General features: G+C 35.0%; 2 protein-coding genes across 2 annotated transcripts; one reads left to right on the forward strand and one right to left on the reverse strand.

Annotated features, from left to right (window-relative positions):
- Nucleotides 1–1,186: 1,186 nt before the first annotated feature.
- LOC109796712 (DNA-directed RNA polymerase 2B, chloroplastic/mitochondrial) lies at nucleotides 1,187–13,069 on the forward strand. The gene is made up of 19 exons (XM_020356475.3): nucleotides 1,187–2,091; nucleotides 3,180–3,395; nucleotides 3,479–3,612; nucleotides 3,713–3,779; nucleotides 4,955–5,013; nucleotides 5,938–6,055; nucleotides 6,232–6,345; nucleotides 6,553–6,684; nucleotides 6,761–7,177; nucleotides 8,506–8,556; nucleotides 8,933–9,003; nucleotides 10,212–10,296; nucleotides 10,512–10,664; nucleotides 10,771–10,845; nucleotides 10,987–11,076; nucleotides 11,191–11,238; nucleotides 11,401–11,515; nucleotides 11,776–11,879; nucleotides 12,259–13,069. The coding sequence occupies exons 1-19, from the start codon at nucleotides 1,321–1,323 to the stop codon at nucleotides 12,367–12,369; spliced, it is 2,931 nt and encodes a 976-aa protein (XP_020212064.2). The 5' UTR covers nucleotides 1,187–1,320; the 3' UTR covers nucleotides 12,370–13,069.
- Nucleotides 13,070–14,085: 1,016 nt separating this feature from the next.
- Nucleotides 14,086–22,692, reverse strand: LOC109790888 (SMAD/FHA domain-containing protein). Its single transcript, XM_020350163.3, has 11 exons — nucleotides 22,227–22,692; nucleotides 20,873–20,952; nucleotides 20,470–20,525; nucleotides 19,286–19,334; nucleotides 18,354–18,500; nucleotides 18,146–18,241; nucleotides 16,986–17,099; nucleotides 16,486–16,616; nucleotides 15,942–16,186; nucleotides 14,836–15,726; nucleotides 14,086–14,749 (listed from the first exon to the last, which is right to left on the reverse strand). The coding sequence occupies exons 1-11, from the start codon at nucleotides 22,567–22,569 to the stop codon at nucleotides 14,700–14,702; spliced, it is 2,202 nt and encodes a 733-aa protein (XP_020205752.2). The 5' UTR covers nucleotides 22,570–22,692; the 3' UTR covers nucleotides 14,086–14,699.
- Nucleotides 22,693–22,982: the final 290 nt, after the last annotated feature.

Genomic DNA, 22,982 nt, shown 5'->3' on the forward strand with positions numbered 1-22,982 from the left:
ATATTTTGATTGGAATGTTATTTTTAAGTATTTTTAGAAAATATGTTTGATTATATTCTAACATTCTTTGAAGTATTTTTAAAATTTAAAATAATTAAAAAAAGAAATTAGAAATGTGTTGAAATATAACTTTCAATATTTCTATAAAATTATTACGTTCCCACATCTTTAATATGAGAATAAAAAGATAAAAAAAAATGTAGTAAAAAGACATTTATAAAGATAAATACTTGAAAATATTTTTTTTAAAAAATTCATAACAAATATTAGAATATTACATTCCCATCTTCACATTTTCAAAATCAAATTTTAATTGGTGAAATAAGTTTCCATTACGGTGTCAAAAAAGAAGAAAAGATTATATACATTTCTTATTATCTCGGTTTCTTCCAGTTTTATAGTTATAGTTAAATAAATATATGATACTCTCTATTAAATAAGTATCATCTCTATTTCATTTTTCTTTTCTATTTATTCTTCTTCTAAAACTTTAGTATTAGACTATTAGTCAAAATAAAGGGGGAAAATGGAGAGATAATCCTCTCAAGAGCCATGCTCTTAAATTAAATTTGCACAAAAATTTAATTGAAAATAATCTATAGAATTTATTTCATGAATAAAATAAATAAAGTTACAACTTAGCATTTATAAATATGTATCATTTTTTTTAAATTGGTCTTTTTATCATGGGTTTTGAAAAACTAAATTAATCAATGAAATCATATTCAAAGACCGTAACCGTAATTTTAATCATAAAAATTTATATCATTCTTAAACATTAGCCAATAAAAGACATGTGTGACAAGATATAAAAAAGTTTATAAACTACTTTATCTATTTTTAAATTAATTTAACCAAAATAAATTTATGCGATAAGAAAATTTATTTTACTAATTTATAATTTATTTAAAAAATATTTTTATTTCAAATGACTAAACACATCGTGTTATGTTACTTTACATTTATTAACTAATTTTATCAAATTTTTAATTCAATCAATTATAAGTTTCCAAGTTTTTCTACTCTAATATAATTTATAAACTAGTTTTATTAGATACATTCAAATTCGATCACAATCACAATAACTAATATTTACTAATTTTTATATTAAAACTCGAAGGTAGTAGTAATAATAATAATAATAATAAGAATAAGAAGAAAGGTTTTATAAGAATAGTATTTATTTTGGGGGTGTATAGTGAAAGCATTGCAAAACCCCAGTGAAGGGAGGGTTTTTGAGGCAGTGGCAGTGCAATCATCATTTGAGTTCTAAACCAATATGAAATTGGAACCCTTTTCTCTCTGAAACCCTTCAATTTGATGTTCCCTCCCAATCCCTTCGCCAAGGGACTCGATTCTCTTCACAACCCTCTCATTTCTCACTCAGCCATTTCCTCGAACATGTGGCGCCACGCCGCCAAACATGCTTGCTGCTGCATTCGCCAAACCCTCCACCCTCCCAGACTCCCCTCTCTCTCCGTTTTCTCCCCCAAGACCCACGTTTTCCCCGACGTGGCTAACCAAAGAAACTGTATTGGCCACGCCGAGTTTCGGTTCCAATTCGGCGTTAGAGGGTACAGCGGCGTTGCTGAGGCGGTTTCTTCCACCGACGTGGAGGAAGATGTTGCCGCGGTTGATGAAATTCAGGAGCTGTTGTTGCAGGAGATGAAGAAGGAGGTGGTTGGTTACAGGTGGAAGAATGAGGGGCAGACAAGGTACCAGGAGCTGAGGAGAAGGCAAGTTAAGATTGAGACTGAAGTGTGGGAAGAGGCGGCGAAGGAGTACAGGGAGCTTCTGATGGACATGTGTGAGCAGAAGCTGGCTCCCAATTTGCCCTACATGAAGTCCCTCTTTCTTGGCTGGTTTGAGCCTCTCAGGGATGCCATTGCCAAGGAACAGGAGATGTATGCTGCGGGGAAGAATAAGACGGCCTATGCGGCGCACTTTGTTCAGTTGCCGCCGGATAAGATGGCGGTTATCGCCATGCATAAGTTGATGGGGCTGTTGATGACTGGAAATGAGCGTGCCACCATTGGCACTGCCAGGGTTGTGCAGGCTGCGTGTGGCATTGGTGACGCCATTGAAAATGAGGTGGGATTGTGTTCTTCATGCTCCTTTTGAATTGTTTGTTTCGTATTGTTTAACTCTTTAAGTGTACAAATGGTTTAAATTATGGTGTTCATTTTATATGTTGCATTGATGGTGTTATTCATGCTTGTTTTGTGCAGCATATAAGTCTTAAGTGTGCATAGAGTTTAAATAATTTCATACTTTTTTGAATTATGTTCTATGAATTTGATTGTATTCTTTTCGTGTTAGTTCAAAAGAAGTGGGAACTACCTAGTTCTTTTGTATGTCAGACCTCGAAACACCCTTATAAAACCCATGGGAATGTTTAGAAAGTTCAAAAGGTTGGAAAGAGGGGAGGGCAGTACCTTAAAGAGGCTAAGACCTACGTAGTTCATCTAATTTTGAAATATAATTTTGGCTTTCTTCTTATACTTTTTTTAGTAGAAAAGAACCATGTACTTATTTAAAAATCTGCTGTACCTGATGGGTAACTGCCAGCTTTATCCGATTGTACTTGTAGCCAGGTGTGTTAATCATAAGACAGGATGAATATGTTTGATGCTTTCTTGGGTATCTTTATGAGTATGAAACCGGAGATGAGGAGTACACTACTGGCTACTCAACCTGATCCATATCTCCCCAAATCACATACACATTAATATGGAGTCTGTTTGGATAAACTTCTTCATAAGTATTTATAGGAGACAAAAAATATAAATAAAAAAATGAAGTAAGCTTTCCCAAAAGCTAAAATTAGCTTATGTAACTTAATTTGTAGAAGTTTTCTCATATTAGTCTCTCTACTCTAAAAGCTAATTTTTAACTTGTGGAAAAACGTATTTCATTTTTTCTTCTCCTAAAAGTACTTAGGAGAAGTTTATTCAAATAGACTCATATACTTATACATATTCACACACACAATTAAGGTATAAGGCTTGAAGGTTGGGCCTTCTAAAGAGCACAATGTTTCTTCATTTCAATCTGTATATGTTCTACTGTTTAGTCTGAATAATGAACTTTCTTGGGAATGACATTTATACTATAGGTATTTTAACCAAATCCCTTGCTATGGGTGCAACCTTATGATTGCTTATTGTTTAATGGTTCAGGTTAGAATACACAAGTTTTTGGAGAAAACTCAGAAGAGAAAGGCTGATAAAAAGAATAAAAAGGAATCAGATGAGTCTGTTGCTGGTATCAAAGAGGAACAAAAGCTGCGAAAAAAAGTCATTGATTTGATGAAGAAGCAAAAGCTAGTCGCAGTGAGGGGGATAATGAAGAGCCATGATGATACAAAACCATGGGGAACAGTCATAAAGACAAAGGTTTGTGTAGCCTCTCCCAGACTCTAAATTTCTCTTTTGCTATTTATTTGCTTCTTAATGAGACTATACACTCCACTTCACAGGTAGGGAGCCGTTTGATTGAGCTCCTGATGCAGACAGCATATATACAACCACCATCAGATCAATTACTGGATGCTGCACCTGATATCCGACCTGCATTTGTTCATTCATTTAAAACAGTGACAAAGGACTCCATGTGAGCTTTATTCTCTGCCTCTCATAGTCACCTTTAAAATTTCCAGCAGTATTTTACATTGTTGCTCTGTTTTTTTTAATTATTATTTTTATTTAAACAGTAAAACAAGCAGAAGATTTGGTATTATTCAATGTGACCCTCTAATTCTTAAAGGACTTGATAGAACTGTAAGTATACTCCATCACCTCCTGTTCTTTAGTTGAAGTTTAAATTGAATTGTTCATCATTTGAGATATCTCCAAGTAGTAATTCTGGTATTGTTCTTTGTCAAGATTATGAGCCTCTAGTTTGGAAAGAGATTTGTGTTATGGACTTCTTTTCTGATAATTTTGATCCTAAATTAAATTGGGGCTAGGAAAACTCTGACTTGTAATAATGGCAATTCTTGCAATCATTGGATGCAGGTGAAGTTAGGAGAAGAGAGAAATAAGGATATATTTGAGAATCTAGCTAGAAGAAAATCTTGCCAGTTTAGCTTATTTCCTAGACTTTAAATTCACAATCAATCTATATATAGGGGAACTTTAAGCATGTGTAGTCCTACTTGTAAGCAAGACTTTGTATAGTGATTTTACCAGGATACTACCTTAAATTAGTCCTAATAAAATAGACTTACTTCCTATTCATAGGAAGACTCTAAACCCTTGATCTTAGGAAACTGCTGTGGAAATGTGCAGATTTTGCTGTCAATGTGGTTTATTAGGTTTGGAGCATAATGCTTGAAGCTTCTAAGGTAGATCCTTACCTTCAAACCCACAAATATAGTTCCTTGCATACCCCATTGAAGGATATCTTTTCAGTATTATGCTCAGTGGTTATTTTCAATGTCTCAGGTATTTTGCTAAATGGCTTTTGGTGCTCAATGGGGGAGAGGGGAGGTGGGGGGGAGAAAATTTACCTGCTAACCCTGGAATTCATTGGCATTATAGTCATGCTCTTGGCAAATCAAAGCTTGTTTCTTCTTTTTAAATATACTTTTGTTCCAGCCATAGCCCATAGTGTAGCTAGTGGTTATGTCCTAGGATCCATATTTTATTATCAAGTCTTTGGGAGTACATGAATTGAGTTTCTTTGGTAGAAACATCACATACTATATTGGAGTTGGTTGTCAATTAACAATTGAACCTCTCTCCATATCTCTGATAGAATGGTGTGAATTTTCACTAGCTTATATTATTAGGTATCAAAGCTAAAGCATATATACATTTTGTTCAATCAGTTCTCAATAGATTGCATCTTAATATCTTATATTGTTTGTATATTTTGTTTATAGCCTTCTCTGCTCTTGTTCATGGTTTGTATAAATCATTTATTTCTTTTTTAAATTTCAATTTTTCAACAGGCAAAAAATATGGTCATTCCTTATATGCCTATGTTGGTTCCACCAGTCAACTGGACAGGGTATGGTAACTTACACATTTATGTGCTGTCTTGCTGCCATTCTGTATTTCAATTTTATGGTTGGGTATGATTTTAAAGCTTTTCTTAAGATAATTTCATGAAATGGGGCTAGAAAGTGGCCCAAACTGCAACCAATGTAAAAAAAAAAATATTGTTAAGAAGATGATCAGCATATTATACTCCTTAATATACTATCCTTTGGTGCATTTTTGGTTGTGGAGGAATGAGTTTTATCTTTAAGACATCTCCGTGCCCCTAGTTTTGCTAAGGGATAGGATTTTGTTCCAAGCTTCTTTGAGGTAATGTTTGGGCCGTAATTGATATTTGCTACAGAGTTTTATTATTTCTGATTGGCAGTGGAATTACCCTGTTTAATTCCAGGTGTCATTTTTGTTGTTGTTTTTCCTGCTATTGAGGATACTTAATGCTTTTTGCAATGTACTCCCTCTATTCTCTATTATAAGCAAAAAAAATGATTTTATGTATCTTAACGAAGTTGGTTATTTGTTTTAAATTTTACTATTCATAAGATTCTTTCCAAATTGTCCTTATTATAAATGCCAAAAGGAATAGTGCAACTGAAATATTATGCATTAAAAGAGGGATATTTTAGAAAAAATATCATTAAATGATGCAAAAGTTGTTAAATTTGTTTATATTTAAGAACAAGAAATGTTTTTTTTTTTTTTTTTTTTGCTTATAATAGAAAACAGCGGGAATACTTTTATTCTACTCAATTATACTGTTAACCCTACAAACAGCTGCCATTACAATTAGCTTCAAAATGTGAATCAGGGTTTTCCTTATGCACCATCAAGCACATGAATCAATGTTTACAATAAGTAAATTACAGTTTCTTTTTTAAGCTGAATGTCTGACTTAAAGTGCTGACTTCTCCATTTTCCATTTGCTGTACTTTCACAGTTATGACAAAGGTGGACACTTGTTTTTACCCTCTTATGTCATGCGTACTCATGGTGTCAGGCAACAACGTGAAGCTGTTAAGAGGGCCCCTAGGAAGCAATTAGAGCCAGTATTTGAGGTCTGAATTTGTTATAGATTTTATGCATGTTGGGTATACTACAGTGCAAATATAGTGTTACTCAACAAAGAGTAGTGTTTGAATGAATGTGTGTGTGCATTCTTTTCACTATGCTTTTGTTGAAGTAGGAATTAGGGAAGGATTTTTTCGTTAACACATAAAACTCATTTGATCAGGCTCTGGATACTCTTGGGCATACAAAATGGAGGATAAATAAGAAGGTACTGAGTGTTGTAGACAGGATATGGGCTAGTGGGGGCCGTCTTGCTGATTTGGTGGACCGTGATGATGTAAGTACAATTAAATGGTTGCTTTTTGTTTATTCTGTTTTAACTATTATCAATCAACACTTCAACTTGTAGCTCATTAACTTGTTTCATCAGTTCTATGCATAAATCTTAAAAGGTCTATGGATTATGAATTTTTTATTTTGAAGTTATGCTTTAAGAGACTTATGTTGACTATGGTTTGAAATGGTGTTTAACTTTTTATTGCAGGTTCCTTTACCTGACGAGCCGGACACTGATAATGAAGCAGAGATAAAGAAATGGAAGTGGAAAGTCAAATCTGTGCAGAAAGAGAACAGAGAGAGATATTCACAACGTTGTGACATAGAACTTAAACTTGCTGTAAGCTTCTTTAAACATTATGTATATTAGTTTGTAATCCATATTCTGTCTGGTGACACACCCAAAATGAATACAGGTAGCTCGAAAAATGAAGGATGAAGAGGGATTTTACTACCCACACAACCTTGATTTCCGAGGGCGTGCATATCCCATGCACCCACACTTAAATCACCTTGGTTCAGATTTATGCCGTGGTATATTGGAATTTGCAAATGGACGCCCTCTTGGAAAGTCTGGTCTACAGTGGCTGAAGATACACTTAGCAAATCTATATGCTGGTGGTGTTGATAAACTATCCCTTGAGGGCCGTTTAGCGTTCACTGAAAATCATTTTGGAGATATATTTGATTCTGCAGACAAACCTCTTGAAGGGAGGCGGTGGTGGTTGAAAGCAGAAGATCCATTGCAATGCTTAGCTGCATGCATAACTCTAACTGAAGCTTTAAGAAGCTCTTCACCAGAAACATTCATCTCACATATTCCAGTACATCAGGTATTTGCATGGTTTGAATGAACTTTAGCATATCAAAACATGCTAGGGGTGTCCAAAATTTTGCTTGGATACGGTGTAGAGGTTATGACACTGCCATACCTAATAAATCAGGTGGACACTAGGAGTGGCAAATACTTCTGCTTAAACAGTGTACATAACATAATCCCAATCTGAACCTATTCTTTATAACTAATGAAGAGTTGGGTTGAGATGTTGAGTTAGAATTTTCATCTTAAAAAGGTGAAGTAGTGAAAGAGAACCAATTCTAAATTTATAAAAATAGATTATCATCAATTATCTCCTTTTGTATGTAATGAACATCATATTTCTTGTCAACTGCTATAGAAGAACCTTGATATATTAGGGTTCCTTGCTTGTTACTCACCATTGAGCTAAGAATGATAAAAACCTAACTCAAACAAAAATTAAGAGCAAACTTTTCTTGGACAAAAGGGGTGCACATTAAATCCATTTTGTATGCAAAATCCAAACCTCCCAATTTAAACATGTTTCATTTTCAGGTTAATCAGGCTACTTTGGCTTTTAAATAACCTAATATATCTGTATATAATTTCATTGTATACACACTTAGCTTTTGTTCATCTTACCTCTGGACAACAGTGATAAAAATGTATGGATGATATAGGGGAGTACTGTATTACTAGGAGTGCGTGACTTTTTGTTAAGAAGTGGGTAGTAATTTTGGTTATCATTTCCTAACAATAGATATACCCTCATCTCAAAAGTCCCTAGATTTGAACCCCCTACAATTTCAATTTCATTGGCAGCTAGAATATAATCCCGGAGAAACTTGATAAACCTCTTTGTAAATCCAACAAGACTCTAATATTCCCAACTTACAAGTGATTTTAACTTTCTCCTGTTTATGAGGATGAATGTTGGTTCAATGGTTAGTTGATGCCTTGTGACATGGTGATGGTGGCGACAGGTTCTAGCCACCGAAATAACCTCTTTGCTCATGGTTCACTGCATGAATCTGCCCCTCCTGATTTCCACATTTTTGGGAGCCTCATGCACTAGGCTCTCCTTGTCTTTCTCATATGGTTATAAGAATTTTTAAGAAATGTTTAGGACTTTTGGTAGTCCTAAAGCATTTTCCTTCGTTTGGCTTGTGCATTTAACTACTGTGTAAAAAAATCTGCTTAATCTATTCCCGCTTATTACTTAATGTTTAATATCAATAATCAATTTACCATGTAATGCACATAATTGTCATTGTCAGGTTTATCATTTTCATCATTTCCATATAGAATGAATCATGTTTCTTAACTAATCACTATTTATACTACCATGATTTTCTATCTTAGGATGGCTCCTGCAATGGTTTACAACATTATGCTGCCTTGGGGAGAGACAAGGTAAAGGCCTTCATCACTTTTTTGCTCATGTTCTTTGGTCCTGGATATTCAAATTCAAGTTAGAGAACGAATACCAGTTTTGAATGTAGCTCAGAATCAGAAGATTTTGATAGTTGTAAATGATTTTGGCTTGAGTAGCTTAATATCACACCTCTTTACATGTCTTCTATTTGGTTGATTTTAACTGTCAAGTTTGTTGTCTCTTTGGGCTTTGTCCAAACTGGTCTTGTCAAAAGTGGCACTGGGTGGAACATATGCTTATGTTGTCCATATCACTTCGCAATTAGCATGCCTTCATTATATTTTTCGTTGAACATAACTGTATTGCCTATTGGTAGTGCCTGTCCAGTAATTTATATTTATTTCCTTTTTTCAGTTAGGGGCTGTTGCTGTCAATCTAGTTGCTGGAGAGAAGCCAGCAGATGTTTACTCAGGAATAGCAGCTAGGTGAGTTTGTGTGTATTGTTGCTTATAGGTTTCCTTTTTTGGGGGGATAAACAAAGTATATTTTATACATAGCAGGAAAAATATATATAATGCCCAGAAGGCAAATAGAAGTTAAACACAATAATGTTTTTTTCATCAAGATTGGACCTACTATGAATTTGTATATATATATTTTCTCTCAAATTCCTACTGTATTCCTCTCAATTAGAAATTTAGGAGGGGTGTGGGGAAGTCTCGATGAGCATGACCCGCCAAATATTTCTCCAAGGATTTTTCTATGATTCAGGTGGATGCATTTGGTTGAAGAGCGTAAGGAAGCAGTGTTTTACCACTTTGTTTTGTCTTTGCTATGGAGAATATTTTATTGTGCTCTTATGTATTTGACTAAACTGCACTTTTGGTCTTCCTTTAATATCCAATCCACATTCCATGATATTAAGTATTTCTTTCTAATAAATTTCTTTCATAAAAAAAGTTGTAGTTCTTCCTTGTATGTTATCTGATCTGCTATTTATTTGTATTTATTCTGAATAGGGATGACAAACATACCCGTACCCGCGGGTAATACCCGAACCCGTCCCGACTTTGACGGGAAATACACGGTTTGACCGGGTACGGGTACGTGTACGGGTAAAACCCGATATATTAAATCGGGTACGGGTACGGGTATGTACTTACCCCCCCTACCCGTCCTCGTCCCCGTTCTCATTTTTAATTTAATACTCACTTTCAATTTAATTATATTAAAAAATGTTAATATTTTTTATGTGATTATTTATTATAATATAAGATAAAGAAATAACCTAATTATAATTATAATATAATAAAAAAAATAATTTAAAAATAATATTTTTTTTACAAAAAAATAAAAAATAAAAAATTTGACAGGTACGGGTACGGGTACGGGTATACCCGATACCCGACGGGGATGGGGATGAGAATGAAAATCTATACCTGACGGGTATGGGGACGGGGACGGGAATGGGTTTAACTCGCGGAGACGGGGACGGGTATCATGAAACCCGTGCCCGACCCGCCCCGTCCCACAGTGGGATCTTCTATTTATTTGTATTTATTCTGATATGTGGAAAGCTCTTCTTTTCATTTAGTTTCATAACCCTCTTTTTTATTTGGACCTGAATCTTCCCTTGTGAGAGGGATGTTCTCAAAATAAACAGCTCACTAATAGAAAAATCTTTTTTATGCAGAGTATCAAACATGATGCAAAGGGATGCTCAGAAAGATCCTGCAATTTTTCCAGATGCTCTTCATGCAAGGACTCTAGTTAATCAGGTTATTGTCTGTTCTAGTGTTCTTTTAATATGATAAAATTCATATTTATGCAAGGAGATAGATTACTTATAGTTGTTGGAAAGTGTAAATATAGTTTTCCTGGAATCAGAAACGTGAATGAAAATAATTTATGGCATATCTGATTCTAGTTGATGTGCTTTTCTCTTTTCTCTCTTCATCTCCACTGATTTTTGGCTGATCTTGAACTTGTTTAGGTGGATAGAAAATTGGTTAAACAGACAGTGATGACATCAGTGTATGGTGTCACTTATATTGGTGCACGGGAGCAGATTAAGAGGAGATTAAAAGAAAGGAATGCCATTTCAGATGATACTGAGCTCTTTGGTGCTTCTTGTTATGCTGCAAAGGTTTGAGGGTTTTAAATGACTGTTTTAAATACCTAGTCCCTGTTGGATAGGTAAGTATGTGGTGTTTGGTTTCATCTTTATTCACCTCTCCCTTCTCACTTCTCAGGTCACCTTAACTGCCTTAGAGGAGATGTTTCAAGGTGCACGAGGTATCATGCACTGGCTTGGTGACTGTGCAAAAGTATGTTGCATTACTCCTTGTACTGACATGTGCACTTTACATATTCTTATACCTGGACATGGAGAGGAAGAATAAAATGATGTGTGTTTGGAATTATGTACTTATTTTATGATATAATAATGACCAAGACATTTGGAACAGATAATTGCATCTGAAAATCAACCAGTGCGCTGGATCACTCCTCTTGGACTTCCTGTGGTGCAACCTTACCATAAACTGGGAAAGCATATCGTGAGTGCAATAGGATTTTCTTGAAATTATGTCCTTAATACTTCAATTCAAGTTCCTAGGATTTGAAGGCTTTCTATTGATTAATAATCTATTATTATTGTTATATGGTTGTAGATCAAAACTTCACTTCAAATGTTGACATTGCAACGAGAAACAGATAAGGTAAGTAACTTCAATACCATTCTATAGGTACAAGAATGGGATATATTTTGAGTAACATTAGATCCCCCCAACACAAATAACAATTTCCATCTTAACCTTAAAGATGAATTTATGGACTTGGTATTTTAAATTATATTTTCCTGATTTATTCATATATTCTAGGTCATGGTCACGAGGCAGAGAACAGCATTTCCGCCAAATTTTGTTCATTCACTTGATGGTTCTCATATGATGATGACTGCAGTTGCCTGCAAAAGAGAAGGCTTGAATTTTGCTGGTATTTCCTTGATAGGCTCTTTCTGTTGTTCCCTCTTTTGCTGGTATTCATATATTCTACTATGGCTGGCCCCACTGCTAAAGTGGTGCTGGGGGTGAAGGAGGGAGGGAATGGGATGTTCCATCATAGTAGGGGTATTAAACCCCTACATTGGGAATTTGCAAGCAAATGTCCCAACCATGTGAAAGCTTGTGGTTCAATTCATTTTTAATCATTATAAAATTATGATACTGATGATGAATAATTCTACGTGCTTGTAGGGGTTCATGATTCATATTGGACGCATGCATGCGATGTGGATAAAATGAACAGAATACTGAGAGAGAAGTTTGTAGAACTCTACGAGACCCCAGTACTAGAAAATGTATGGTTTAAATGCTCATTATTTATAAATTATATCCAATGCTATTGTTCCTAGGTATTAGTTATATTTGTGGTGAAACTGATTTCATTACTGTAAATCTCCCCAAGTCTGTAAAGGAATAACAGATATTTCTTTGGGGAGTGTGCTTTGTTTTCTGGGATTTGAATAATACTTCATTGGTTACAAAGATGGGAAAACCATGTTACTGTGTTAATTGACAAGATGCAATCTCGGGAATTTTTTTGTCAAGCTTGCAAAAGAAAAGGAATCAGAGTGTCATCTTGATTTTTAAATAGATTTCGATCATAAATTTTCTGATCTTATGTTGTTTTGATATATACATTATTGCTGGATTTCTCATCTGTTTATTTTGCAACAGTTACTGGAGAGCTTTCAGAGGTCTTTCCCATCATTATCATTTCCACCCTTGCCTGAACGGGGAGACTTTGACTTGAGGGATGTTTTAGAGTCACCATATTTCTTCAACTGATCCCCATCTGCTGCCTTTTTGTAAGGCTTGGAATCTGTCTTTTCGGGCTTACTGACAACATCTCGTATTATGTGTCTGAGAGCATGACAAGGACCTCTTCTGAAAGTACTCATTATAGAGGCTATTCCAATGGCTGTATATACCTTCATAGACATCCAGAGCCTTGAGGAGGACCTTTGTGGTGTGATAGGGAATTCACCTGTTACCCAACTTGGTTGCTGATGAACGGATGAATAAAGATTTTGAGGGTGTACACATATTATACGAGACAGAAAGCTTTTGAAGCTGGTGCAGCATTCAGGAGGCTTGGGAAAGCCAAAGGGTTAAAATTTGCATTTCGGACACTGAAGTATGCAAAATGAATTTCATTTATTAATTTTAAGGGTCTGGAGAATCATTAACAATGAGTGGCAAATCTGTGACATAGTTCAGCTCCCAAGTCACCCTGCAAATTATGGTATGGATAGCTACAAACCATCTTAAAATCCAGAGAATTCTACACTGTTCATTCACATTGTACAAGTTTTTCTTTTGTAAATATGAAGAAACGCTTGTTTGAAATAATGTACCTACATGATTTATAGTGTACATGTATTAACTTATACAATTTCAGTGACTGCAATCAGTGGCATATGGGTTAAAAGCACAAGATGGTTAATGTTGACAAAGTATGATAAACGATACATTTCATTTTCCCCGAGCCGATACATTCCCCCGAGATTTTTTTGTTGCGTCTGTTCATTGATTACTCTGGTGATGTGATGCATAGTCCTGCATCGGAGACGATAACTAAAATTTTAGAGTGCGAAGGCATTGCTTACTATAACGATGAAATGGCTCACGAATGCGTGTTAAATTTTGTCCCGTATACTACTAATCAATCACGATACAGCTCGAAGTTTTTTGATTTTAAGGTTAAACTACCTACTTTCGGGACTTTTAAGTGAGTTCTCAAATTATTATTTTTTAATTGGGTTCTTAAACTAAAAAAATAGGTTGATGGTGTTACTGTGTTAGTTTCTGACAGCGTGAAACTGTTATGGAAATGACAACTTGTGCCAACTTAAAAAATTTTAGGAATGCAATTAAAAAAAATTACATGATTAAAGACCCAATTGAAGTTAATTTAGGGATCTATATTAAAATTTTCAATTAGTTTAGAGATCGAGTAATTTAACTTTATTTTATTGTGCCCTTCCATAAATAGTTCCATGTAATTAAAAATAGAAATATGCGTAACCGATGAATTGTGCTTTGCTCTATTGTAGCACCAGAACTGAAAATCCAGTTGGTGTAGTATTGTCCCTTGTTTCTGAAAATGATTTGTCATATGGTTCAGCATTGTCACTAGATTTAAGCATAGAATGATAGGAAGCTATTGGTAAATTAAGAAGCTATTAGAGAAGAAACTAAACGGGAAAATATCATAAATTTGGGAGAAGAGATAATTACTCCATGCCAAAAAATATTCTCCTTCAAAATTAAGAAATTTATGAAAAAATTGTTAAACCACGCGGAAATGATAAATTTATTCTTCTGATTAAGTTGTGTAAAAAACATTAATAGGAATAAATGTCTTAGATAAGCAAATTTTTCTCCTTTTCTATCTCAATCCAAAGTCAAAAAATTACTTATTTTCTCTTTCTACTTTCTATTACACTCCTTTCTTAAAATCTTTCATCACTCAAAACTTTACATAAAATAAACGAAAGAATATTATCTGTAAAGTCTGTTACCACTTAATGTTCTCATGCTTATAACCAGTAGTATTTCTTCTCCATATCATTCGTCATATTTACCATGTTTAGAGAGGACAAGAAAAGGAAAATAATTGATTTTGTAGGGTGCATGCAAATCACTCCTCAAAAGCACCGACATATTTTAAGGAATACATTTATAATGGCATCGAGGCAGTCCTTACTTTCCAAAGGACAGTAGCAAGCATGCATACATGATGTACATTGGTCTTTGTTAGGAATGGCGTGGCCTGCCTCATTTCCAACTTCTCACAAACAGAAGTACTCGCTACTCGGCTGTACATGCAGCAAGCAGTTGATTAGGGTATCAGTCATTGCCTGTCAGTCGCATATTTCACATGGTGCTTTCACCCCTCCTTGTCTGTTATACATAAGTCCTTTCACCAATAAACTTTATCATCCTTTTACTTCTATTTAACAAAGGATCCAACTCACTGAAAGTCATACAACCAGCTCTACGTTCAAATTCATTAATGCCGAGCAGGGTAAGCCTGATCCCTCATCAATATTTAGGTGAACGTACAGCCTAAACCTCTTTCTTGTAATGAACAGTGCTGTGCACATCAGCCAAACTTAGTAGCCGTATCTATCATTCAAGGATGTGCGTCCATCACCTGATTGTCCTGCACAAAGCAAAGGGATGTACGGTCATGCAAAAAAATGTGACAATCCAAGACTTGGTCAGAATATTGAACCTAAATGTGCTTACCTTCAGGAGGAACCCATGAGTCATAATCCATCTCATTATTCAAAAAGGACGGTTTCTCAGGCCCAAGCACTCTTTTAGGCCTCCTCCTCTCTTGACCTTCATATCCTTCCTCATCATCATCAGCATACAGTCCCCTATTGTGCTTTAATAATAGTGCAACGGCATCCTCAGCCATTTTTTCTCCTGAAGTGGAAGATGTCAATTGTTGAGAGTCATCATTACTATTTGTTGCAGTTGTCTCAACTTGCTTCCGTTTCCTTAAAATTAGACCAGGAGCAGCAGACTCAATTCTAGATTCCACTGAAGTCTTTGAATTATCACCACTGCCCAACATTTTGCTCCTGTCCTTATAGTCAACAAACAGATTGGACTCCTCCATCTCATGCTGATGCAGAGAGGGCATCAACTGTTGGGTATCATCTGTTACCCTATCCTCTACAGCTCCGAGCCATTGGGGCTTTGGTACAGCAAATACAACATTTTCAGCCTCCAATCTGTCAGAGCAAGGTTCCAACTTGTCAACACCCAAAGTTGCAGCTTTTTCTCCTTCTACAGAGCCATCTTCCTCGACAGAAGTCTTGCTGATTTTCTGGGTTTCCACAGGTGGTTTCTTGTTATCTGCCTTTGCACAAGGCTCGCTGCTTTTCTGTGCTTCTATGTTATCCACCTTTGCGCAAGGCTCCCTGCTTTTCTGTGCTTCTGCAGGTGGTTTCTTCTTGATGGTAGAGGTAACTTCTTCAGAGTTTATTGGTTTCGGTTCTTGTACTTTCAACTCCCTTTTCCTGGCAGCTTCTCCTGTCGGGTCAGCAATCTTCAACAGGTAGCATATCCTATCCAGCTCAGACTGAAGAGTAGACAATTCCTTTTCAAGTTGCGCACTTTTATCCAACACTGACAGAAAAGAATCAGAATGGATAAGCACAAGACGAATCTCTATCTGCAGCTTATGACACATTGTTGCATATAATGGTAGATAAAATGTGGATAAATGAAATTGTTTCTATCAAAGACATTATACTTCAAAATAAACTAAAAAAGCTCGAAGCTTAACACATGTTTAGTTATAAATGAAATTGTGGCACATATTTAGTTAAGGGAACTCTCACCTAGTTGAGATGAAAGCCCAGACATGTATGCATCAAGTGAGTCATCAACTTCATCTTGTGTGGCCCCCTCTGACAAAATTTTGTTCTTTTCAATCATAAGCAACTCTTTCTTCTCATTCATTTCCTTGGTGATGACATCTCTCTTATCAAGAAGACTATCTGCAGTCTCAACTGATTGGTTGTCACCAGGTTTCTGATGTGCAGTCTTTCTCTTTGTACGGTCATAAAATTCATCATCATCATCACTGAACAATGCAAGGTAATTATCAATATCATTTTAGTTTTGGCACATCACTACAAATGTTGTAGACTTGCAGTATAAAAGAGCCAACCAAGCACATTAAACATTGCACTTGTTTTACTCCACAAAAAACACAAAAATAATATATAAAAAAATTCCAAGAAATATATACAAACAAGTAAAACATTAAACAGCTATTAGCTGTTAAAAACTGCAGTTATTGTCAATTGATATTCAAACATAAAAACATCTTATCAATAAATTTCAGCTTCACAAAACTTTCTTCTGCCAGTGATATTATACCTTAAATATTCTTCTTCATCTTCAACTGCACCTTTCTTCTTCCCATGAGACATCTTTCCTGTGCGTGCACCAATACTCTCTCGAATACTATCATTCAGTGTCTCTTCCAAGTTTTCTAGTTCTTCCGATAACTATCCCGAAGAAAAAAAAGTCAGCTTATCAGTTTGTGTGATCAATATTTACCCAATTATCAACAAAATGGCTTGATGAGAAAAAAATCTAATTCCAAGACCTCTGACAATCACAGAATGGGTCTGTTTAAACTTTTTTTAAAAAAGTTTTTTTTTAATAAAATAAGCAGCTTTATCCTTTTTATGTATTTGTCATTTTGTCTAACGTGTTTATATTAAAAATAAGCAGTTTTCTGCTTTTTAAAGAAGAAAAAATGCTTTTTAAAAACAATTCTTTTTATGATTACTTTTGTTTAAGTTTAAACAAAATGACCCAATATGAATAGCAATATACAAGATTCTTGTCTAACTTATTTTCTTCAACATTACCTGAGCCATTCTCTGCTCATTCCTAGCAATCTGGGTTTGTTGACCTTGAGTTAATCCACCCTGAGATGCGTCTTTAACTCGTATGGCATTTATCTCTTTCTTCATGTTAGCAATCTGCACAAATATACGATAAGCTTTACAAGTATACTATGATGATTAGTAGGTGTTGGAGTCTGTAGTGACAGCTGTACGTTAGTTAGAGCCTCTTAGTAATATAGTTAGCTTCCTAGAGAAGTCTAAGGCTACATGGAAAAATATCAGACTCTCTAAACGGAGACTTGATTCATTTGTATCAAATTTTCAGAGAAGTAACATCTCATTCTCTTTTTAAAGTTCTACGTGGAATCATGAGCTTCTAGAGCCTCTCTTATGGTTATGGATCCAAATCCACCACCAGGACCTCCTTCAATTCAAATCTGCAATGTCTTAAATTGCACTATTCCAGCACTGTCCAACCAGATGACGAATAAACTAAATGACAACAATTTTCTTGTCTGACTCCTACAAATTGAACCAGTTCTTCAAGGTCATCGGCTACATCAATTTGTAGCTTCACCTCAAATTCCTTTGTGGTTCTTCTCTGAATCTGATTACAAGGCAGAAATCAACAATCCTGCATACACTGTCTGGAAGTTGCAGGACCAGCTGTCCCTTGCATGGCTACAATCGTCCCTTTCTTTCTGTTCCTACTAGCAACATTGGTTCCAGATATTCATGGTAACTCTGGGAAAAGATTCATAATCACTTTCATGAAAAGATGAAAGCTCAAGCTTGGCAGCTGCTCATGAAATACGCAACACCATAAAAGGAGATCAATCAGTTGGTGAATTTCTCATGTGGATCAATGCCTTAGCTAACTCTCATCTCTGACGTGATAACTCAACAGCCTTTTATGTCTTTTAAACTGTTGTCAAAACCATATCTTTCATTGACTCAATTTGGGTAGGGTACTGTATTAATGAGTTATTGATTGAACTAGCCAATCAGTGGTTGAACTGGTATATATATTAAATATTTAATTAAATGTATCACATATGTTATATTTTTTGCATATAAATCAAAGACAATAAAACAGTGTTTAATATCTATCAGCTGTATGTGGATCATAATTCAAAATGAAAGGCATAGCATAGGAAACCAAATTATCAAGAATGACCCACCCTTTCCATCCTTTTTAATATTTTCTCACGGGTTTTTTCCTGTTTTTCTGTAAGTTGTCCTTTGAATGACTGCCATGTCACTTCTTCAGCATCATCCTGAAATTTGAATCCATCAAATTAATGAATCAGAAGATGTAGGTAGTTAAATGGAGGAATCTTACATATCATATACTCCATATGTAAATAATAATTACAAGCTTCTACAAACCTCATCTTCTTCAATAGCATCCTCACCCATGCCCCATGATATACCCTCAGCAATAGATGTTTCCTGCCTTGCTCTTCGGACTGAAGCTTCCCTATCTAGCATTGCTTCATGCATCTTCACTTCTCTCATGAGTTTTACATTAGTTTCCTACAAAACAAAGCCAACATGAAAAAAGAGAAGAGTTAATCACAGTAATAATCAGATGAAATTTGTTAAGAAAAGAGAGGGTGAAGAAAAGAAGCACAGGCATAGTTACTGAGTCACAAGGCAGCAAGCAACCCTGTCATAGGGTTAAGGATTGCCCTCAAAGCTCGCTATCACATTGGCTAAAGTGTAGATAAGCCAGTAAAGAAGGAATATTGTATTTTTTGTATACAATTGGCGGCAATGAAATTTGAACCTAAGACCTCATGTAAACTACCCAAACCCTGGCAATATGACTTTCTTTAATCATATTTTAAAACTATAGAATTATCCTACATTACATTAGGAGTTCCTAGCACAGCATGTTTACATGATGGACAGCCTTGCTGCCAAGTTTTTGTTCTTGATTTTCTTCCTCAGATCATCAGAAATATATTGTTTGTCTGTCATTAAATTTTGGTTCCCAATAAATGCCCAACACCCCTTGTCCATAATGACTAAAGTGAGAACTGAACAGAGGATTTGTCAAATTTATAGAAAATGCATTTAGTAAATATAAAACAATGTAAATCAACACCTAAAACCGAGATAGTAACTTGCAAAAAGAAATCATAAGAAATGGAGTGTGTGCAAAGCAATTAATCCCAAGCACATAAAATTTTGGGAGCTGGAACACATTTTTTTCCCTTTCAAGAGAGATACTGAGACACATTTGCCAAACAAATTGAAAAATGGTAAAAAAAGAAATGTAATGAAAAAGAATATAAGAAAAGAACACGAGATCTTACAGGAGGCATCAAGTCAGATGGTCCTTGAAAAATGAACAAGCGAGATGACCTGCAAATTAATACATGATGAATGATGAATGATAAATATATACAAACATAAATTAGGAAAATGAAATTCCTTGTAGATGAAAATCTATTCAATCCTATCATCTTCACATCTACACTCAACATTTAAAGAACATAATCAATGATTAAAAAAAATTAACACAAACAATAATCAAAATCTTTGTAATGGTTTCTTTCAAAGTTTTCCTTGGTCTTATTCAACCTCTAATTATTGAGCTATCTTCCATCTGATTGTCCTTAGTAAGGCCTCATTTGATGTTCTTCCCAAATGCCCATACCATTTTAGGAGACATTCTATCATCTTTTCCCCAATATATTCAACAATTTGGTTATCTTTTCTTTTTTATCCACCCATCTATAATATTCTCGTCCCAAAATACTTATGCTCTTGTTGGCATTTTCCCACTGACCAACAGGGTAAAAAAATAATGAACAACAAAAACAGTGAGTGGGGGAGGCTGTAAAAAAAGTAGTTCAAAATCAATAAAAACAAAAAACAATCAGAAACTCCAAATCAACTACAAAGTCTCCAATGATGGAACTTCAGTACCAAATACCAATGGCTCTTAATGATAAAAGAACATTGAGCCTAATGAGTCTAACAGAATTTACAGAGCAAGGTACAATAAATTGCAGACGACTGCATTAAGAAAGAAATTCAAAGACAGAAGGATAGCATGTCCTCCCCCAGAAGATTACTAAAAACAAAAACTATAAAGAAGCAGCAAAACAGCATTGAAGAATAACAATGCATAATGACAACATCAATCTCTAGACAAATCTGAAATGGCAACAACCATATAAAGACCCTGAGGGTAAAACATCATGTACTAATTCAAATGGATTTGTTGCACATCACAATTCAACTGGACTCCAAAATTTCTAAATATGAAGCAAGTGTTCCTCAAAAAAGCTGCAACTAGCAACATTTTTTAATGGCTTGATAACTACTGCATAGATTCTAACAGATACCTAACTCATGATTCATAAAAAGACTAAACAAATAAACCTATTACACCAAATAAAATAATAAGTAATAATGGCTCAAGTGAAACCAGAACAGTATGGACTAGAGGAATAGACTTGTTTACAAGCAACAATAGCACACAAATACCTACCGGCCAAATCGAATGACATCACCAACATGCAAGTCAACATATGTGTTTTTCTCCACCTAAGCCAAGAGGAAAAAGGAAAAGGAGTAACGTCATTTGATGCTATAAAGTTATAAATATTTTAAAAAGTGTTTTTTTTTAAATTGATATTTTCAAGTTTAAACAAACTGGCTCATTATGCCTTACATAAAAACATTAAATAGCAGGAAGGGGAATTCAGATAAAAAATATTTTAAGAATAAGAACTTAAATAGGAAAAAAAACAATTCCAGCATCTCTGCCACAGTATATTCTCCTAACATGAAAATAGTAAGGAACAGGTAGAGATCACAAAAAAGTTGATGTTCAAAGATCTTACAGAAAGTATCACTAAAATTTAGAAGGGAGAGAAAATGCTGTGTATTACCTGATTTTTGTTCAAAAAGGTTCCATGGGTACTACCAAGATCGTAGAGATATGCATCTCCTCTTCTCTTAAACTGTATAACTAACAAAAGACAAATAAAAACCTTGGTAAGAATCATGGATGAGCTTTATGAATTGTTAAAATCTGTGAAAGATATTTGTTAAAATATTGATTATATACTAAAAGAATTTAGATTATCTTGGGCATTATTTGTCAGGAATAGTTTAGCTATTTCCTTTTATTTCATGATTTGTCTCCCTATTTACTTAGGATTATGAAATAGTTGTGGTATAGATAAGAAAGTTCTGTATCAAAATTGCAACACATTAAAATTAGAATACTAAAGAGAATATTATTCAAAGTACTATTCTATCAGTTTGCTCCTTCAATACCTAAAACTAAAATCCTATGATTTGAACAAGAATGTAACAAACTAACCAGCAAGGATGAAATTTGATTACGAAATTCACAAAGTCATGCACAACTTATTAACTTTACTACGACTAGATGTTTTCAAAATGGATGCAGCTAAGGTAATCCAGTAACATTGGCTATTACGATAGGGCATGCTAAGGTTTACATCATCCAGCGTATGCTAGGAAGTAATCAAGTCTAATATTCTTGAAGTGAACAATTTAACTGCTTATTCTTTATACCAGTTAAAGAATATACAACAGCCTGCAAAATAAAGATCAAGAGGGGTTTCCTTTGGTTAGGTGTCATGGACATGGCACATGATCATCTAGTCAGTTGAGAGTTGCACAGTTATCCTAAGAACTAAGTCAGTCAAAAAATGGCATGGTTAAGGCATGTTTGGGTAAACTTCTCCATAAACACTTCAAGAAGAGAAAAGTATTAAAGAAAAATGAAATAAATTTCTCCATAAGTTAAAATTAGCTTATGCATATGCAAATTTATAGAAACTCTATTCTATTGGCTTCTCCCAAATCTTATTCTTGACTTGCATAAATTAGTATTAACTTATAAAAACTTATTTTGGGTTTTCCTTCCTATTTTTTTTTTTCCCTCCTGAAAGGAAAAAAGAAATAAGGTCCTCCACAACCTAATTTGTAGAAACTCTATCCTATAGACTTATCCAAAATCTAATTTTTAACTTATACATAAGTTAGTTTTAGCTTATGAAAGAGCTTACTTGAATTTTACTTTATTATTTTTTTTCTTGTAGAAGTGCTGTTGGAGAAATTTACCCTAAAGCCATAATATGCATTGGACACTTTTAAAATAAGTCGGAATGTTAGATTGCAGGCATGTTTATCTAATGGATTTAAAGAGTAAATTACTAGCAATTAAAAAGAGACGGAGATAGAAAAGTGTGGTTGTGTTTTGTGGCGTACCAGCGTGAAACCTAGAAATAGTGGGGTGCTCGAGCACGAAGTCGCAGAGATCCAATCGCCCAAACATGTAAGCACCTTTCTCCCAGACGTCGAATTTGTCGATGATGGAACCGTCCTTCAGAACCTCCAGGTAGAACTCGTGGCAGGGAGCGGCGCTCCACGGAGGAATCTTGTAGGGAACCGCCACGCCCTGAGAGGAAGGGTTTGGCGAATCGCGAGGCGGCGGAGGAGGAGGCATTGACGGTGGTGCAGAGTCTGGAGGCAGTGACGGTGGGGCGGAGTCTGGGAGAGAAGAGGGTGGATTAGGGTTTTTGGGGGGAGGGGGACCCATGGAGTTGGTCATTGGGAGGGAGTGACTAGTGAGTGAGTGAGAGAGAGAGGTTGAAGAAGAGAATGATGCAACGCAAAGCAAGACAAGCAATTAACAACACACCCAAGCCAAAGGAGACCACTGCGGATTTCAGATTTCTCCTCTTAAAACAAATAAGAACACAAAAATAACTCATTAAACAATTTAGGTTAGTTCTAATTAAACTAAAATTGAATTGATTTTAATAAAATAATATTAAAAATATAATCTCTCTGAATTAGACTCATCGATTAGGTGCATCTCTATTTAACTTGATTTTTTTTTTCATTTATAAGAGTTAAGATTTAAACTTTGGTTATTTAGATGTTAATTTCTCATCACTTATACTAACCTAAGTTAGTGTTTAAAGTATATATATAATGTTTAAATCAACTATATTATAGTGG

The sequence above is a fragment of the Cajanus cajan genome, chromosome 4, assembly GCF_000230855.2.
Source record: "Cajanus cajan strain Asha chromosome 4, NIPB_CcT2T_4, whole genome shotgun sequence".
Classification (NCBI taxonomy): Eukaryota; Viridiplantae; Streptophyta; class Magnoliopsida; order Fabales; family Fabaceae; genus Cajanus; species Cajanus cajan.